At 58.5% G+C, this 19,147-nt stretch overlaps 1 protein-coding gene across 5 annotated transcripts in view; it reads left to right on the forward strand.

Annotated features, from left to right (window-relative positions):
• JARID2 (jumonji and AT-rich interaction domain containing 2) overlaps window positions 1-19,147 on the forward strand; it is a 252,350-nt gene that overhangs the window by 221,873 nt on the left and 11,330 nt on the right. For all 5 annotated transcript variants that reach the window (XM_026511523.4, XM_026511526.4, XM_026511528.4 and 2 more), the window contains 6 exons: window positions 6,167-7,214; window positions 10,183-10,685; window positions 13,464-13,556; window positions 16,367-16,485; window positions 16,575-16,645; window positions 17,787-17,901. In XM_026511523.4, the coding sequence (XP_026367308.2) occupies window positions 6,167-7,214; window positions 10,183-10,685; window positions 13,464-13,556; window positions 16,367-16,485; window positions 16,575-16,645; window positions 17,787-17,901 (1,949 nt within the window). The remainder of the gene's footprint in view (window positions 1-6,166; window positions 7,215-10,182; window positions 10,686-13,463; window positions 13,557-16,366; window positions 16,486-16,574; window positions 16,646-17,786; window positions 17,902-19,147) is intronic.

The raw sequence follows: 19,147 nt of genomic DNA on the forward strand, positions 1-19,147 counted from the left end.
TCCTCACAGGGCATTTATGACCCAGAGTTAATCTTTTCCCCAGAATAGACCACAGGCTGTAATCTTTAAAGATCGAGTCAGGGCGAGGACCAGGAGATTCCTGGGCAGCAGTGTTCCAGAATGACTAAGAGATGGTGGGGACACAGTGGAATTTCTCCCTGTTCTTTACATACGGCCTTTCTTGTTCTTGATGACAGAGTGATTTCTCCCTGAATATGTGTCTTCGTGTGCGCACACACATTATTAGTCTTACCCTTAGCTTTTACAGGTGATTCAGCTCTTCGGGTGGGTTGGGGTGAACAAGGTCCTCACACATGACTTCTTCATCCTTTGCCCTGTTGCTTTGAGATCGAGTAGGTGGTTGTAGCATATTTTAAACCTTGCCCCTTCTTCCTGAAACACAGACGTCACGGTTTTCCTAGAGACACGACTGCGCCTGATTGTGGAATTGTCTCCCAGGTCCCTGCTGGATGCCTGGTTCTCAGGACCAGGAGGCACCATACCTGTGTGTTTTTGGCACATCATCCCCACTCAGTAGGACTTGATGTCCAGGCAGAGTCACGCTCGTGCACACACATGCACATGCGTGCACGTACTTTGACTCTCACATGTGAAGCCGGATTGAGTAGACCTGGTGTCAGTTGGGCCCAGAACCCGTCAGCTGTCAGCCGGTGCCCTTCAGCTCGGGATGTCCCTTTGTAACTGAACGCAAGGCATCACACAGCTGGAGGGAAGAGTTGGGGGCGCAGGGAGGACCCCTCTGCCCCTTCCCCCTAGCTACCTGGCATGCATGTGGGCCCATTTCACACACATGCAGCCTGAAGTTGGAGGAGAGATCTGGGTGCCCCTCGCAGAGCAGCTTCCTGTCCCCAAGCAACTGCAGGAGCGTGGCTCGCGTGCTTTTGTTCAGGCGACCAGCTTTGCGGGTGGGGTGTCACTGGGCTCTGCTCAGGGCTTGTCTCCTACCTCCCCTCCCCCCTCCTACCCTAGCCCTCCCCCCAGAAGGGCCGGCCGAGGGCTCCAGCTCTCATTTGATGCTGACCGAGACCTTCGCTGAATCTTAAGATATCTGACCCACCTGGGCCCTATTGTTCATTTGGAGGCAGTCATGCCCACTCCCCTCTCAGCAAGATTGGGAGAAATGAAAGGACAATTTAGAAAATACCAAATCCCGTTATTTAAAGAAAGAAAATAAGGTTAGTAGAGTTAAATTGCAGATTCCTTTGTAACTGCTTGATGGAATGGACTAGAATCTGATCTTTCATCCTTCACCCGCATTAAAGACGGGGCAGAGGATATGTTGATTTTTAACTTCAAATAGGATTAAGTTACGTGGGTCCTCCTGGATTGGAAGGATGAATGTGAATCATGTTAAGGGGGTGGGCGGTAGCGGGATACAGTGTTGGGGGCTGCTGCTCAGAAGGGCTTTACCCTGCTTGTGCTGATGCATTTGGAGACACTGATAACTCGCACTTTTTACTAAAATAGCCTCTTTCCTGTTGCTTTGCACGGTGCCATGTGCTGCTGGCTGTGCTTTGTTAGGGCCCGGGGCTCCGAGCCTTTGAGCCCGGGAACGCACACTTCACCTTGCCAGACCTCCCACCTTTATGACAGTGGCAGTGCTGTGCCTGTCACACTTGTGTGCTGCCCTGGGGTTGTCGGGTGGCCGTGGCAGGATAGTGTGGACGTGTGCTCGGTGCCAGAGGAGCATGTGTCTCCCTCTTCATTTCCTTAACCTAGCACTTAGGTTTAAATGCACTAAAAGTCCGTAACAAATTCAGGATGTTACAGAATCCTGGAGATTCGAAATGCTGGTTTCCTAGAGCGTCCCGAGGAGGTCTTGATTCGTACAGAAGTTTGTGCGGTCAGTAAGCCTGGATGTGGGTTGTCAGGCCGCACCAAACGCGTCACTGTCCTGTCCTTCTGTATCATGCTGAGGCTTCACACCGTGAAGGCTGGTCACCTGGTGCGGGGCAGCCGGCAGACACGCTTGGAGGGAAGGTCGGCTGAGCTCTGTCCTTACCTTTGGTGGCTGGGTCCTCCCAACAGGCTGTACACGGGTTGCCGAAAATGTCTTGGCCTCAAGGATTCAAAGAGGAGGTTTAAACTCTGATCAAAGAGTTGGAAGTAGTTTTTTGTTTGTTTGTTTGAAGTTGTAGAAAACGAAATAGGAACATCCAGAGAGAAAAAGGTCAGAAAATCACCTCTGCTGTTAAGAACGTTCAGGGTTTAACTGTGCTCCTCGTCAGGTTGCCCTTGTGGGTGGCATTGTACGTGGTGGTGCCATGGTACTTGTGACTCAGTTGCCTGTAGTGGGGGCAGGTGCTTTCAGAGGTTTAGGGACTCCCACTCCTTCTTGTCCGCGCTCACGAATTTGGATGTCACCCATCCTCTAACGCAGGGGCCTGCTGTACCAGCAGACCTTCCCTCCCGGGGCTCGATGCCCGTCTGGTGTCATCTCAGGCTCTTTGGTTTTCAGTCCAAGTGGGTTCTGCCCAACCAGCAAATGTTTCTCCTGAGCACCCCCCTGACCCCCTCCCCAGCTCTCCTGGGGTCTGAAAGGATGGGCCCAGGCTCTCGACTCAGCGGCTCCCTCTGGTGGGATTTCTGGTTGTGAAGCGGGGGTAGCTTCTCTGCCTCCAGCCACCTCATGGCCGTGTGTCCGGGGGAACCGGGGCTACAGGTGACGGGTGGGTGGTGGTGGGAGAAGAACAAGCTGCAGATCCCCCACCTCCTGCAGAGCTGGGTGGGTTGTGGGGGAGTGGGAGGCCGAGGCCAAAACCCCTGCCGGAGCCGAGAGAAGGAGCAGCTTGGGGAGAGGCCGTTTCTCAGCTGAGTGTGTGCTTGCACAGTGGAGAGCTCTGCCACACACACCACCTTCGCGTTAGTCCTCGTGAAATAAGGGACCTCTCGTGCTCCTCCGGGCAAGGACTTTCCAGCGCCCGCGCCGGTGACATCAGACCTGCCAACGCTGTGTGCTGGCCGAGTGACCCGGGCGTTTTGTTGAGCTGACACTTGGTGTTTGCTACTTCTCGATGGGGCAGTGGGTGGGGGGAGGACCCCCTCAGTGGCAAGGTGAAACCGTGCCCTCCGCCGTTCCTTTGTTTTCTTTGGTACAAATTAGGCATTGGACCCCTAAAGACAAGGACGGGACGAGGAGCAGGCCAGTGTGTGTGCAGACAGGTGGGTCCCAGGTCGGTGGTCCTGTGCGTCCCTACCTTAGTATGCACGGCACAGCGGGTGGGACGGACAGGTGGGTCCCTGCATGGGGCCAACTTGTCAGCTGCATCGCGGCCCCTGCTGGCACGCAGAACGCGGGCACCACTGGGTGGGCCGTGGGGTGTGGGAAGAAGGAATACCGTCCACGAAACGTGCCCTTTCCAGGCTCCGTGACTTATTTCTCAAAATCAAGTTCATCGTTCCGATGAGTCCCGAAGGAGATGCCTTTAGCCTGCGCTTGTGATGTGGACATGACGTGCAAGATTTGGGTGGCCAGCCGCTCTTGAAGGACTGTGAGGACGGTAGGAAGGAAAGGAATTGAGTAACTCCTTCTAGCAGAGCTGGGCAGTTGGCTGCTCATCTTGGCAGTAACCACCGGTATTCAAGTTGATGGAAATAGGTAAAGAAGAAGGGGATTCTTTTTGCCATTGAGGGAGGTGAAATACTTCTCCAGAACTCTGCCATGCAGGAAATTGACCTCCCCCTAGCACGCCAGGAGAGGTGGTCAGGTGCCCCCAAGAAGGCCGATGGATGGACTGAAGGCCCCTGCTCTCTCTTCTTTGAGGTGGTGGAGTCTGAGAGCTCTCCTGTGGGTGCGGGGTGGGGGGGGGCAAACAGAAGCGTTAGGGGAGCACTGACTCGGCAGGGGCCCCACCCTTAATGACCAGGTCAGCATCCAGGCGCGGTGGGGGTTAGACTGGGGAGTCAGCACTGTTGGGGCTGGGTGAAGACTTGGAATACCCTGTCCTCTCTGTGGCTCTGCAAAGATTGAAGGTCCTGGATCCCTGAGGCCTCTCTCTGTCTTGATGATGGAAAAATATCTCTGAGCCACAGCAGGACTTCACTGTTTTTGTTTTTCTAAATGGTTTGTTTTGTGTTCAGTTAATGGAAGCACTTGAAAAAAAAAAAACAACAGATTAGAGATCTTCTTGCTCCCCGCTTTACCTCCTATTCCAGATCATGGTAGTCACCGTGGGAAGTTTGTCTCCCCACCCCGAGGTGGTATAAATGTATTTTTCACTTATTGTTGCCAGGCTGCTAGTTTGTTTGTTTTAAATTCCTGTTCTTCATTCCAGATCCCTCTGGCCCTTAGCTGATGTGGTCAGTCCTCCTTCTCTGTAGGGGTGGTGGTGGGCAGTGGTTGATGCTGCTGTACCCCCCCCCCCCACCGCCTGCCCTGTGGCCTCCCCAGGGGGGCTCAGCCCCTCAGTGAGTCCAGACTGGCTCCCCAGAAACCTGACTCCCTAGACGCCCCAGGGTTGATTATGGAACGTGGCCTCATACCAAGAGGTTAGGGTTTGATTGGACTGTGTAGAGACAGTGGCGTATACAGAAACACACTGCGTTCTCTGTTTCCGGAATCTCCTACTGAGAGTTTGCTTCAGTGGTTCTCAAAGTATGTTCCCAAATCAGCCTCAGGATTTCCCGGGGCCTTGTTAGAAATTTGAGTTCTTGGGCCCCATCCCAGACCTAGTGGATGAGAAACCTTGGGCGTGGGGCCCAGTGGTCTGTTTGGGGGACAAGCCCTCCCGCGGGCTCTGACGGCACTGGTTTGGATACTGATGGGAAAGTTCTGGTTTTGTTTTTGTTTGTTCCCATGTGGGCGAAGTGCATTTTCCTGGCCTGGGCCTGGGCCTAGTGCAGAGGTCACTTGGACTTGGGGCCGTGTCCTGGGGAACCTGATTCCTCTGGGGAGGCAGCCGTGGGGCCCGTGGGAGCCGCATTATCTCAGCATGGCAGGTCGAGGCGCTTGGGTGTGACTGCAGCTGGTCGCTCAGCTTCCTTGACTTGGGAGCCCAGGCTCCTTCTACCCAGTCCTGTCCTCACGGGGGTTACTGATGGCTGAGAGGAGATGGCCGTGTTGTTCCATGTCCTGGGGATTGGCTTATTTTTAGTCAGCCTCTTCTGGAGGCGGTGGTGCCCGTGGAGCCTTGGCGTCCCTGTTTGGAACTCACGTTGCAGACGAGAAGTTGAAGCCCAAGATGTGAACGACTGTTGGACGGGATGCCCCCCCCCCCCCCCCCCCGCCAAAGCCACGTCCCCTGCAGCAGCAGCAGCTCTGGGCTGGGCCCTTCCCCATCCCTTGGAAGTGACGCATTCCCAGTGTCCACCCGTCACTCTCCGGTGTCCCTTTATAAACAAGGGTGACTTTTACGGGTCCCAGAATTACCGCTGTGTCCAGGCCGTGCAGAGAGGCTGCTTGGCTCACCTGGTTCCCACAGAACCGAATGTGGAGTTTGTCGGGGGTGGGAACACGGGAGCTGTCTGTGCAGGAGAGGGCGGGCATCCTTCGCTTGGCCGGAGAGAGGCGGCGCATCCATGTTCTGCGGGGCCCCGTCTCCCCGACCAGCCACTGGCGGCCATGTGCCCGGGTTTGCCCCGTGACCTGCATGGGAGCAGGGCCCCATGAGTGCCTTTGTTCTTTTCTCTCCCTGGTATTTTGGTTTCCTTCCTTTTTTAGCACCTCGGTTTAAAAATTCTGTGGGCAGAGCGTGCTGTTCTGTGGAGCACACAGACCGGCAGACTCGTCTTTTCTTGGAACACGGTGTGTGTGTGTGTCCTGTTCCTAAGTGGGCTCAGGGTCTTGCTGCTGGGAATGTCCTTAGCCTGTGACCAGGTGATGGCGGGCGAGTGGACAGGTCGTCATCGTGAAACGTCGATTTCCTGGAAGACCACTTAGCAGGAGTGTTAAAATCCACCCAGGAGACTGTGCTGCGGGCACGTGGGCGGTCGTCATGATTTTGTGCGGGAGGCTAGTCATGTGTCGGTCCAAAGATCCCGAAAGCCAGTGTCTCGGACTTGAGTCCACGGCCGTGTCTGCGGCGTGCCTCTGCGTGAGAGCCGGCGGCCGGCTCTGCAGGGTTCCCCGCGGGGAGAGGTCGCCCTCTCGGAAGGTACTAATTCTGCTTCTCTTGTCCCTCCCTCTGCTTCTCCTGCCGCCTCCCAGGTTTCGAAGGTAAATGGAGTCACTCGAATGTCATCTCTGGGTACAAGTGCAACCAGTGCCAAAAAGATGCGCGAAGTCAGACCTTCACCGTCCAAAACTGTGAAGTACACTGCAACGGTGACGAAGGGGACTGTCACATACACCAAAGCCAAGAGAGAACTGGTCAAGGAAACCAAACCCAATCACCACAAGCCCAGTTCCGCTGTCAACCACACAATCTCAGGGAAAACTGAAAGTAGCAATGCAAAAACCCGCAAACAGGTGCTATCCCTCGGGGGGGCGTCCAAGTCCACCGGGCACGCCGTCAATGGCCTCAAGGTCAGTGGCAGGTTGAACCCAAAGTCATGCACTAAGGAGGTGGGGGGGCGGCAGCTGAGGGAGGGGCTGCGGAACTCCAAGAGGAGACTGGAAGAGGCACAGCAGGCCGAGAAGCCGCAGTCCCCGCCCAAGAGGATGAAAGGGACGGCTGGCTCTGCCGAAGCCCCCGGCAGAAAGGCGGCGGCGGCCCCTGCGTCGCCCGCCCCCGCGGACAAGGCTCTGCTGCACGGGCACGTGAAGAAGGAAGTGCCCGAGCGCAGCCTGGAAAGGAACCGGCCGAAGCGGGCCACGGCCGGCAAGAGCGCGCCAGGCAGACAAGCACACGGCAAGACGGACGGCGCCTCCTGTGAAAATCGTTCTACCTCGCAAACGGAGCCCTTGCACAAGCCGCACGAGGCGGCGGCCAAGCCCGACAAGGCGGGCGGCCGGGCCGGCTGGGCGGCCATGGACGAGATCCCCGTGCTCAGGCCGTCCGCCAAGGAGTTCCACGACCCGCTCGTCTACATCGAGTCGGTCCGCGCTCAGGTGGAGAAGTACGGCATGTGCAGGGTGATCCCCCCTCCGGACTGGCGGCCCGAGTGCAAGCTCAACGACGAGATGCGGTTCGTGACGCAGATTCAGCACATCCACAAGCTGGGCCGGCGCTGGGGCCCCAACGTGCAGCGGCTGGCCTGCATCAAGAAGCACCTCAGATCTCAGGGCATCACCATGGACGAGCTCCCGCTCATAGGTGAGGCCCCCCGCCCTCCCCGGCGCCCCTTTCCTCCAGCCACCCCCCCCAACCGGGGCTAAGATGGGGAGGAGCCTGCCCCGGGCAGGGTGGTTTCTCTGGAAGCCTGTCGGCTTTGGCCTGTAGATGCCCGTCTCTGCTCTGTGTGCTCGTGGGCTTCCCTCGTACGCGTATCCTCATGTCATAAGGACTTCAGTCATATTGTGGGTTAGGTGCTGTCCCCCCAGGGCGGGGGGGGATGTCTAGGACACTTCATTTTACCTTCATCACCTCTTTAAAGACCCTATTTCCAATACAGTTCCCTCCCGAGGTGCTGGGAGGTGGAGCTTGAACACTTGAATATGTGGGTGATGCAGGCCAGCCCACTTTCTCTCTCTCTCCTCCTTGTTTTTCCTTGCCTGTCACTTTCTCTGGTGACCAGTGGGGTCCTTTCAGTGACCACAGATCAGGAGATGGGTTTAAATTTCCCTTGAGAGTGGGGACCATGGTACAGCTCACCTCGGGGAGCTCCCCTGTGTGAGTGAGCATCCTTGCAGATATGGGGGCCCCGGCCACAGGCAGAGCCCACGTACAGGTCCTCCCGGGCCCCCAGTGTCCCTCTTCCTCCTCCCCTGCTGCAGCTTGCTCCTCGAGGATTCACTCACTCTGTCTGCAGAGTGCGGGGTTCCTTTGGGGACAGCGGGTAAGGTCACGCACAGCCTCCCCGGTTCAGCTCCAGCCCGGTGAAATGGGGCATATTGCTGCCTCCATTTCGGAGGTCCTGAGTTTGCAGGGGCAGGGAGAAGAGGAGCCATTTCAGCCGTCCCAGTGTCAGGAGTTGGCAGGAAGCTCGGGCTCCCTGCAAGATGGAGGTCTCATTATTCTCTCAGCAGGTGCCTGCCACGGCTAACGCCTGAGTGGGAATCACTTAATTTGAAAAAATCCTCGGTTTGGGGTCTGCGCTCAGGGACGGCACGTTGTCAGCTGACGCTACGGGGCTGTGGGTACGGGCTGAGCAGGCGTGAGCGTTTGGTGCGGGTTGTGCCCTCGCTGTGTTCAGAGCAGCACCAGGCGCCCCAGGCCACGGTGAGAGGTCTGAGTCCCTCCACCCATCCTGCTGGGGGACCGTGGGTCTTCGGGCGACAGGTGAGGTAATCGGGTGATGTCATAATGACAGCTGGTAACGGTTGGTTCAGGGTAGGTTCTTGCTCGCATCCTTCCCGTAGCCCCTGGGGCCAAGTGGATGTGTCCCCGTTGTGTGTGTGCACTCTTTGCCGCTGTCCCCAAGCGTAGAGCCTTGTCTGTCGCCATCTGTAGAAGGGGTGATGGGCCAGCCCGTTCCTGTAGAGGCCTCCCCACAGAGTGCGGGGCTTCACGGTTTTGAAGCCACGTTGCAGAATGTGCCAGTGCAGGTACTCCTCCTGCGTCTGCTCCCAGCCCCTCGGGGAGCAGGGGGTGCGGGAGGCGCTTTGCCCCTTGGCAGCCGGGCGGCTCTGTGAAGGGGCCGATGGGAGCCGGTGAGGAGCCCACGAAATTTCCAAGCAGTGTGTGCATTTTCAGGTGCTTCTGGATTCTAATGATCTACAAGAGCGAAAGATACGAAAGTGCTGGCTTGCCTCCTTTCTAGTCCATCTGTGACGTGAGCCGCGGGGGCCGGCTGGGGCGGCTGGCTTCCCCGGCCGCGTCCGCGAGTGCGCTCCGTCCCGCCAGCCTCCGCTTTCCCAAGTTGGAGCTGGAGACCTGAAGCGAGTGAGGGCAGCTCGGCCTCTGGCCTCTCCTGGCCAAGGGCAGGGCGAGCTTTCTCTGATGAGTCCAGCCTCTCACCAGGCAGAGCTCCTGGACATCCAGGCTGCCGCACTCCTGTCCCCCATCTCGCTGGGGGGCCTGTTCCCCCATCCACCCCCCTCCCCCCTCTGGGGGTCCAGTGATGCCCGGCCCGCCCTGCGCTGGGCTGCTGTTCTCAGGAAGCCGTCAGGGTCCACAAGAGCTCGGCCCCTTTTCCTTTGGATAGAAATCTTTCCCTACCTTCCAAAGACCTAAAACTTAATTTTTACTTTTCTCACCTAGCAATTTTGTTAGGTATTTACCTCCTAATAGCCAGTGGATGGTTATTCTGGAAGATTTTGTTCTTCCTTTACTGTCTAGAGGGAGGCTGTCTTCCAGGCCCTGCGTAGACAGTCCCTCTGTGAGCATGCAAAAATATTCGGTTTGGACGTGCGTGTGTATGGTTCTGTGATGCGATCAAGGGGTGTAGTGAACACTAGCTTCTGAGGTAAGCAGTCTCTTGGTGTGCACGGACGACAAGAGAGTGGAGGGACAGACAGACTGCTCTGTGTCCTCTCAGATCCTGCCTCTGGCCCTGGAGATCCACTGGGATTGAAAACCAGTGTGTGTGTGTGTGTGTGTGTGTGTGTGTGTGTGTGTGTGTGTGTGTATGCGTGCAGGGGATGGGGACAGATGGCACATGTGCACTTGTCTGACCTCACAGCTGTTGTGGGTGATGCTGGGATGGGCGCAGGTGCCTTGGGGCAGCACAGCCCAGGCCCTGCCTCCGTCCGGAGGGATGAGCCCTTGCTCCTTAGCTGGTCACACCCACTTCCTGGGGTGTGTGTGTGGGGGGGCTGCAGCATCCATGCTGCCCCTGCTGGGAGGCCCCTGGGATGCTCCTCCCCAAGATCTGCAAGGCCCGCTCCCCTTCTCTTCAGGCCTCTGCTTACACATAACTCCCCAGGGGCACCTTCCCCGAGCATCCCAACCCAACCCCTCCGCCGGCTGTCGTTACCTCCACGGCGCCCCAGGCTATCCTGGTCTGTCCCTGTAGACTAAGCTCCCTGAGGGCCAGGAGGGATTCCGTTCTCCGCTCTGACCCTGGAGCCTAGTGGCGTCCATGGCGCATAGCGGGCATCCCTGGACTTGCCAGGTGGACGAAGGTTTCGTGCATGGTCCTTTTCACTGACTGCCAGTGTGCTTTGTCCCCTCACCGTCCCAGGAGGCTGTGAGCTCGACCTGGCCTGCTTTTTCCGGCTAATTAACGAGATGGGCGGCATGCAGCAAGTGACTGACCTCAAAAAATGGAACAAACTAGCAGACATGCTGCGCATCCCCAAAACTGCCCAGGACCGGCTGGCCAAGCTCCAGGAAGCCTACTGCCAGTACCTGCTCTCCTACGACTCCCTGTCCCCCGAGGAGCACCGGCGGCTGGAGAAGGAGGTGCTGATGGAGAAGGAGATCCTGGAGAAGCGGAAGGGGCCCCTCGAGGGCCACACGGAGCACGACTACAACAGGTTCCACCCCCTGCCCCGCTTCGAGCCCAAGAACGGGCTCATCAACGGCGTGGCCCACAGGAACGGCTTCCGCAGCAAGCTCAAAGAGGTGGGCCAGGCCCAGCTCAAGACGGGCCGGCGGCGACTCTTTGCTCAGGAAAAGGAAGTGGCGCGAGAGGAGGAGGAGGACAAAGGCGTCCTCAGTGACTTCCACAAGTGCATATACAAGGTGGGGCCCCAGGCAGGGTAGGGGGGAGCTGGCGGCTGGGCGGGGCTTTGCAGTCCTGAAGCACCAGGCCACCGGCTCTGGGGGCCGCTGCCTGGACTGGAGAGCAGCGTGCGCTGGCTGCAGGGGTGCCACGGGGCAGGATGCAGGCCCAGGTGTCTGGTGGTGGCGAGGGTAGCCTGCCAGCTCTGCCCCCTGCCAGCCGGGACCGCAGGTGAGCTGCTTGCCGGCTCCTGGCCCCCAATTGCCTTTGCGTGAGATGAGCTGTGTGCGCCCTGGTGCTGGGGATGCAGTAGCTTGCCCCTCCGAGCACCCCAGCCCGTCCTGGTGGTGGTAGCTGCCCAGTCCGGCCAGACCCTCCAGGCTTGGAGCCCTTGCTTCCTTTGCCTCCTTGCCTGGATTCTGAGCAGGCTGCCAGCTCCTGGTTCTGTCTGGTCCATTCTGACGAAGCAATGAGCACGGGCCTCCCCAGTGAGTCTCTGGGGGGGATGGCGGGAGCCCAGCAGACAGGAGCTCCCAGATTGCAGTGCAGTGTCTGCTGTCCTGAGAAGCCCCCTCCTCCCAGAGGCAGGCAGAGGCCCCGTGACTCTCCATGTGGCAGCCTGTTCGCCATGGTGAGCGGGACACGTGGCCCAGCTGTGACCCTCACTAGAGTCTCTGCTGAATCGCCCCAGCGACCCCGGCGTGGACTTACTGGGAGGGAAGGGTCCTCCGTGAAGACCCTCGCCCAGCAAGCCATGCCTGCCCTGAGCCTGGCAGCGGCATACGGAGTGGTGGCTTTCTGCTGCGCTGACAGCCTGCCTTGGGTTGACCTCGTCACCCCCCTGCACTGCCCAGGCCCCTGTCACCGCCTGCAGGCGGCGCTGGGCTGTCCTTGCCTGGTGGCGTTGCCCTGGGCTGGCGTTGCCCTGGGCTTCCGATGCCCCGTTCCTGCGTGAAGCCTGGGAAGGCTGACTCGTCCGTGGTTCTGGGCACACAGGAGGTCACTGTTCTGGCTGCTTCCGGCCACGCTTCTTTTCTCCTCTACTTTATTTCTTTAGATAAACCTGCTTGCCTCCACTGAACTTTCTCTCCTGTTAGACCCAGCAGGACTCCGTTTCCTCTGCTGTGGTTCCCCATTCTCGTTGCCTGGAGGGGTGGGGAGTGGCTGCAGCAGCCTCTCTTTATACTTAAATATTTTATGATAAGGGAAAGAAGGTGCATGGAATAAATTTAGGAGCACTTTTTGGGTGTTTCTGGATGTGTGCTTGAGAAGCTGTCTCAGTTGAAGCCACTCGTAAAGTCAGTGACTCTGAGTGGCCAACTTGGGAAATGAAATATATTTTTCACTTCTGTTACTTTTTATTTAAGAAAGACAGTTCTACGAGAATGAGGCGAGTTTTTCTGGAAACATGCCGTCATTGATAAGTTTAGGGTTCATCACTAGCATCTGATGGCATGTGCCTGTGGTGGCAGCCTGGTGGCCACGGTGATGTCAGCAGCTGCGTGCATACCCGCACCCACTGGGAGGGGAGCTCGTGGTTCTGGCAGCCTTCAGGCCCTGTGGGTGCTGACCCTTGCGAGCCAGGTGTCGTCCTCTCGAATTACAGGCGCTCTGCTTTTTAGATGATGCAAAATCACACCCCTCCTGGTAGGTAGGTTCTTAGCTTGTAAGGAGCAGCATGTCTGGAGGACCTTGGAATCGCAGGGAAGGACTTGCTTTAGTTAGAAGCCCATGCAGTCACGTTCAGTGCTGGAAAGCAGAGCAGATGCCAAAACTTCTGTGCTGATGGATTTGACTGTCCTTCCAAAGGCAAGAAGGCTCTGGCACCCATTCTAAACCTGTTACTTCTGCGGGGGTGCTGCAGTGTCCCCTCGAGAGGGGAACCTTCCCCGACCACCTCTGGTAGAAGCCATGCTCTCCTGCCATTCCTGCCCCTCTGCGCTCCCTGCTTCCTCCCGGCCCTCACCACTTCCCAAGGGCCGTGTCCCGTGGGCCAGAGACCTTGTCCGCTCGAGCACTGCTCCATCTCCAGCCCCCAGAACTAGGCCTGGTACACAGTAGGTGCTCCGGGAGCACCTCTGTGACCCCTCTGCGGCCAGCGAGCACGGGATCTGAGGTGGGATTCGCAGACCAAGACGGCAGTGAGCACATCCCGTGCGTGTTCCTGGGCGGAGGGCAGGGTGCTGGGTGCCCGGGGGCACTGGGAGCGTTCCCACGCCGTATGTGGGGGCAGCACGTGGCCTCTGTGAACCACCAGAGCGTTTCTGCCGTCTCTCCTCCATGAGGAGAGGCTGCTGCCCTGACTGCTTTCACAGGGATCCTTGAGGTGTGGAGGGTGCCCAACGTTTCTTCCAGGGCCTCCCCCATCCCTGGTCCAGCCTGAATCCCCAGCCCATCTGGATGCCGTCAGTCTGTCCCCTGCCCCCAACGCCTTCTCCTGCCCCTCACGTGGGGTAAACCGAGGCATTCTGCCTCCTTCCCACGTTGTACCTGCTTCCTCATAAAGCGAAGTGTGCTCCTTCCGTGTGTCATGTGGGCGCCTGTCCGAGGCCCCCGGGTGCATAGCCCCCATTCCCGCCGGCGCAGGGCTCCGTCTGCTGCTGGAGGTGCAGCGAGGGCGGCGGGTCCTCTGTCCCCTTTGGTCAGCACTGACTTGCCTGCCTTCTCTGCTCATGTCCGCTCGGGATGCAAAGCGGCCCATGGTTGTGGGGAGGCGCCGGGACTCGGTGCGGCCTCGTGTGGGGTGGGGGCTCGGCGACGTTTCTTATGCTTTACTCTCGTCTTTGTTTTCTTTTCAGGGAAGGTCTGTTTCTTTAACGACTTTTTATCGAACAGCAAGAAATATCATGAACATGTGCTTCAGCAAGGAGCCCGCACCAGCTGAAATCGAGGTGAGCGGGGGTGGCGCCACACTGGCCCCAGGCCTCCCGCTGCCTGATGGACAGGGGTCCGAGGGCCATCGTCGGGGTCGCTGTCAGGGGCAGGCAAGCTGCAGCTAACTATGCCCTCGTCCGGGGGCTGACGACGTGTATGGAAGGGGGCGCGCCTCCCCGGCTTCCCCCTGACTCGGCCGCGGAGTCCGGGGTGAGCTCCAGGCGCGTCCCCTGCCCGGTGGCCGCTCTCACCCCGTCCTCGGTGTGTCTGTTATGCAAGAGAATGTTTGGAATCCCTGGAAACCACAGTTGTGCGTTTTCTCCTCTATTTTTTGTCTAATGGGATTGGCCGATTGCCATTTTTGTGCTTCTGCCAGCTCTGTTCTTTGAGTTCGTGTGAGGTTGGAAAGACAGGGAGCACTTCTGTGCCCAGACCAATTAGGGGGAGTTTCTGGGTGAGTCGCTGCGGCAGGACAGGGACCGGATCTGTTGACCTCCCCTGGCTGGGGCCCCGCCGGGTCCTTGCATGCGTCCAGCTGCTGACGGAGGTGGGCCCTGCCCAGCGCTTGGGCCTGTCGGGGGAAGGACACTGGGCTTCTGCGGCTGGTCAGGGTTCAGACCGTGAAGGACGCTGGGCTTCTGCGGCTGGTCAGGGTTCAGACCGTGTCTTCCTGTCGTCGAGCACAGCTTATGCCACCTCTCTGGATACGCCTGTGCTGACCACGAGGGTCCCCGCTTCCTGGGCTGGGGCTTGAGGACAGTCCCCGGACAGGCCAGGTCAGAGCCGGATGCCGGTCCCCACACTGTGGCCGTGGGGAGCCATGCCTCAGCACCCCGTGGAAGCCCAGGACGGGAGCGGCCACCCCGCTGCTCGCGCTTCCCAGTTAGGGGAACTTGGTGTCCCGGTTTGGCCCCAAGTGTCACCCTTCTCTTAAGCCTTAGGTCTCCGCCGATTAGCACAGGCCGCCCCAGCTCTACCCTGGGCACCACCTTTGAACACCACACCATGGCTTGACCCCCCCCCCCCCAGCCTGTCCCCCAGCTTTGGCCCCACCAAAGCCACGTCCCGTTGGCCGCAACGTGCACTGGGCCCTGGTTCTGGGACACGTGTGGCTGTCACCATTGCTTCTGGAGCACTCACGGGCGTCTGTGGGAGAGACGTCCGAAGCTAGGGCTGGGCTCTTCAGGGTGAACAGTGGAGCTGGAGAGAGAGGCCCCTGCTGTCCAGCACAGGTCCCTGTGGGAGCCTCCAAGGGTACAGGCTTTGCTACTGCGTGTGGACGAAGGGCACACAGCTCACTGTGGTCTCCTCAGGAGTAGTCCTCTATGAACATCCTCCATTGTCTTCGGGGTTCAGCGCTTGTGTGGTATCTGATCCCGAGGGGAAGGTCTGCTGAAGTCCAGACCTCCAGCCTGAGGCTGTGTGGCTTCTGCGTCCTACGAAGAGGACTGGGCCTTCCTCTTGGCTGGTGGTTGTCAACTCAGTGGTGGGTCCCCTTCTTCTGCACGTCGTCCCCCATCTGCCGGAGGTTGGCGTCGGTCTGTGCGCCTGGCGGCAGGGCCCATCCCCTCCTTCAAGGAGACCTGCTTAAGGAGCCCAGACACGTAACGGTGTGGGATTTGTTTTCAGGGCCTTTGGCCCCTCCAGGCCGGTCCCCCCTTTCTAGAAATTATGCGTGTTGTGGAGCTGGTGGCACGTCTTCGAGCCGAACTGTACATGGTGACGTCTGGTGCTTGTTGGCTCCGGCTCCTCCTCTAGGTGAGGTTCCAGCTACCCGGGCTTTGCTGAGATTAGGGAAGGTGGTGCTCGGCTTCCAGAATGAAAACTGAAAACAAAATGACAAAGTGCTTCTGGGTTGGGGGAGTTGCCGAAGGGAGACTGAGCTCCTCTGACCTGTTAGCAGAACTCGTTCCGGGCTCTCTGGATAGGACTCGTTACTGTCACCCGGTAGGCTCTTAATGCTGGCGGTGTGACATCCCCCCAGCCTGCCTGATCTCATTGGCCTGGTTCACAGCCCGGCCGGATGTCGTCTTCACTGCTGGCGATTCTAGCCTGCAGCCCGGTCCAACGGCCCCACAGAGAGGCCAGGATCCCTGGTGCTGGGAGTGAGGGGGTGAGGTGTGCGTCTGTCGAGATGCCGGACCTGGAGATGGTGTTCGTCAGTCTGAGGATGTGGGGACGACTTTCTTCCCTCCTGCGATTGCTTTCCCCCACCTCTCCTATAAATGACTTAAAATACACACGAGGAAACCATCTTCGCTCTTTCCAAGCATCCGGTTGAGTGGCATTAGCGCATTCACATTGGTACGTGGCTGTCACCACCATCTGTCTCCAGAATTTTTCATCTTCCCAGACTGAATGTCTGTCCCCATTGAACACTAACCCCCGGCCCCTGGTCCCCAGCCACCAGCACTTTTTCTGACTCTGACAATGCTGAGTGTCTCCATGTACATGGAGTCCTACAGCATTTATCCTTCTGCAAGTGGCTCATTTCACTCAGCGTGATGCCTTCAAGGTTCATCCGTGGTCGTGGCCTGTGTGAGACTGTCCTTCACTTTGAAGGCTGAGTTGTCTTTCGTGTGGCTTTTATCCACCCGTGCACCCTGCCTGCTCCCACTTAGCTGCTATGAACTTGGCGTACGGAAGCGCTCGAGCCCTCCCTCCGTTCTGCGGGGCTGGCCCCAGATGGCATCCGACCCTTGCTGTCCTCTGAGCTCTGCCGGAGGTTTTCGGTGGCCGTCATGTGGCAGGGCGCTCCGTGGCACAGGGGCGTCCCTGTGGCGTGTGCACCGCAGGGCTGCTCACTGGGCCTCTCCTCTCCCCGCAGCAAGAGTACTGGAGGTTAGTGGAAGAGAAGGACTGCCACGTGGCCGTGCACTGCGGCAAGGTAGACACCAACACGCACGGCAGCGGGTTCCCGGTGGGGAAGTCAGAACCGTTTTCAAGGTAATGGGGGACACGCTCGTCTGCATTTTGGGGACCAGGTGGTGTCCTTCCCTGCCAGTCTGTGATGTCCCTCTGCTTTTCCTCTGCAGGCATGGATGGAACCTCACCGTCCTCCCTAATAACACAGGGTCCATCCTGCGTCACCTCGGTGCTGTGCCTGGTAAGCCTGGCGTGGCCACTGTCTTTGTTATTTTTAAGAGGAAGAGTGGGGTTGGGAGGGGCAGAGGGAGAGAGAAAACCCCAAGCAGACTTCCAGCCTAGCATGCGGCCTGACATGGGGCTCGATCCCATGACCCTGAGATCGTGACCTGAGTGGAAACCAAGAGTCGGACGCTTCAGCGACTGCGCCCCCAGGCGCCTGGATATGGCTGTTGTCTCTAGGGTCCTGAGGCGTCTGCCTCTGGCGGCTTGCAGAGCGGGCTCCATGCCACGTGCCCAGGCAGGACAGGTTACCATGTAGAAAGCATGTATGTTGGAAACTTTGGTCTTTAGAAAAAGAGAGGGATAGGATCGTTGAAGTCACTAAAGATGTGGAAAAGTGAACCACATGATAGAACCTAGAAGCTGGGCAGCTTTTCATCTTGAAATTGTATTTTCAGAGCTGATGTCCTGACCCTGTAGGGCAGGTGCAGGCTCGGAAGTGATTGATTGCGGAGAGTAGGGACAGCAGGTGTCCTGGGGGTGTGGCCCAGGGCCCTCCACACACTGGCGGGGCCGCGTGGGTACCGAGGGCCTTGGCAAGCGGTGGGGCTTTGTGCTTCCTCGTCTGGCGCACGCTGGAGTCCGGGTTGGCCCGTCTGCTGTCCCTGTCCTGAGGTTCAGCAGGGCCACGGCACGTGGCTGGTGGTTAACTGACAACAGTCGTCGTGGTCCTGCTCCTTGGGGCATCTTGCTTCCCAACTTAACTCACAGATTCAGAGGTCTTTAAGATTTTATTTATTAGAGAGGGAGCACACGCGCGCCCGAGCTGGGTGAGAAGCAGGCTCCCCACTGAGCAGGGAGCCCAATGCGGGGCTCGATCCCAGGACCCCAGGATCACGACCTGAGCTGAAGGCAGACTGTTAACGACTGAGCCACCCAGGCGCCCCTGAGATGTTTGTTAATAACGTTTTGTCACCGCGTCTGCCTTCTCGGCTTCAGCAAGCAGGAAGGAGCACAAGTACCTTTTTCTCGCTGGTGGCGTCAGAATTTGAACCCTTTTTTCCTTCCCTCCCCGTGTGGGGAGAGGACGGGGATTTCCCATTGCCCTGACTCTGGGACCCTGGCGCTCTGCTCTGTGATGCGCGTTTCTCCCTCTGCAGGAGTGACAATTCCCTGGCTGAACATCGGCATGGTCTTTTCTACCTCATGCTGGTCTCGAGACCAAAACCACCTTCCCTATATTGACTACTTACACACTGGTGCTGACTGCATTTGGTGAGTACGTCCGCCCTGGGGCACTTGGGTGGCGGGGGGACAAAGATTCCGGAACCTTCCTGATGTGCGCGCCCCCCCCGGCAGCTGACAGCCCCGGGGAGCTTGCCTCTGTGGGTCGGTCCGCTGCTCGCAACCAGTCATAGGATTTCTTACCTGCATTGGGAGCGCTCCAGGTGGCCGGGTGTAGGGGGTTTGAAGTGTTCGGGTCACGAGCGGGTCGAGCATCTTCTCATGTGCTTAGCGGCCATTTCTGTTCCTTCTGTCAGCTCTCTGCTTACCCTTGTTTTTGCTTCAAGGACAGTATTTGTTGGTGGTGGTTCTTAGGACTTGGTGTCATGTTAGGGGTGAGAACAGTTAGGGGAGTCCGGGGAAGGGGACCAGTTGTGCTGGCTGTACCCCCCGCCCAGTGTGAACCCATCCCTCTCGGGCCTTGTGTCAGGCTAGTTTCAGCACCTGTGCAGCTGGTGTCTCCGATCTAGTGCGCTGCAGGGAGTAGGTGTCCGGGGGTGGAGTGGCGGCGGCTACTGTGGGAGAGGCACAGGTTTCCCCTGCCGGTGCCCACCTGTGAGCCTCCAGGTGGGAAATGACTGCAGATAATCCGCTGTCTTGTCTGACAGGCTAGCAGCACACATCCGTCCCCCACTAACTGCATTTACTGTGCTAATGGGGTGAGTAGCTCTCCTCTATTGAAATAAAGTCACCACTAACGTCCTCCCTCCGAGGAGCCCATAGACGTGGGTCCATAGCCTTGTCATAACGGTTTCCCTGCTCTCAGGCCACATGCCCACAAGCGTGCTTTGTGTTGAGGCCTGCTGGGAGTGAGGGACCCCCATGGGGGCTGCCCTGCTGAGGAAGGGGGTCCTCAGCGTCCCATGGGGAGGTTGTGAGCAGCTGCCAGGGCAGGGAGCCCGAGTGGGCTGGAGGCCGGGGACAGGGTGCATGGAGGCCACGCTCAGCCTGTTGTCCCCCATGGACAAACTTCTGTGCCAGGCCTGGCCTGGGGTGCACGGGGACCCACCCAAGCCTGCGACCTGACCCGCCTTGTCCTAGAGGGCGAGGAGCGAGATGGTGTGTTGGTGCATCCGCCCTCACAGGCCGACCATGAGTGAGAGGTGGGGAAGTGTCAGACTCCGTAGGCCTTTGGAAGACTAATCCCTGGAAACACCCCACTGGTGGGGAGTTAAGAGGAGGCCGGGATATGATCAGAGAACTTTATGGTGTGGATACGTTGGCACTGAAATAATGT

This window comes from Ursus arctos, unplaced genomic scaffold (genome assembly GCF_023065955.2).
Source record: "Ursus arctos isolate Adak ecotype North America unplaced genomic scaffold, UrsArc2.0 scaffold_31, whole genome shotgun sequence".
NCBI classification, from domain to species: domain Eukaryota; kingdom Metazoa; phylum Chordata; class Mammalia; order Carnivora; family Ursidae; genus Ursus; species Ursus arctos.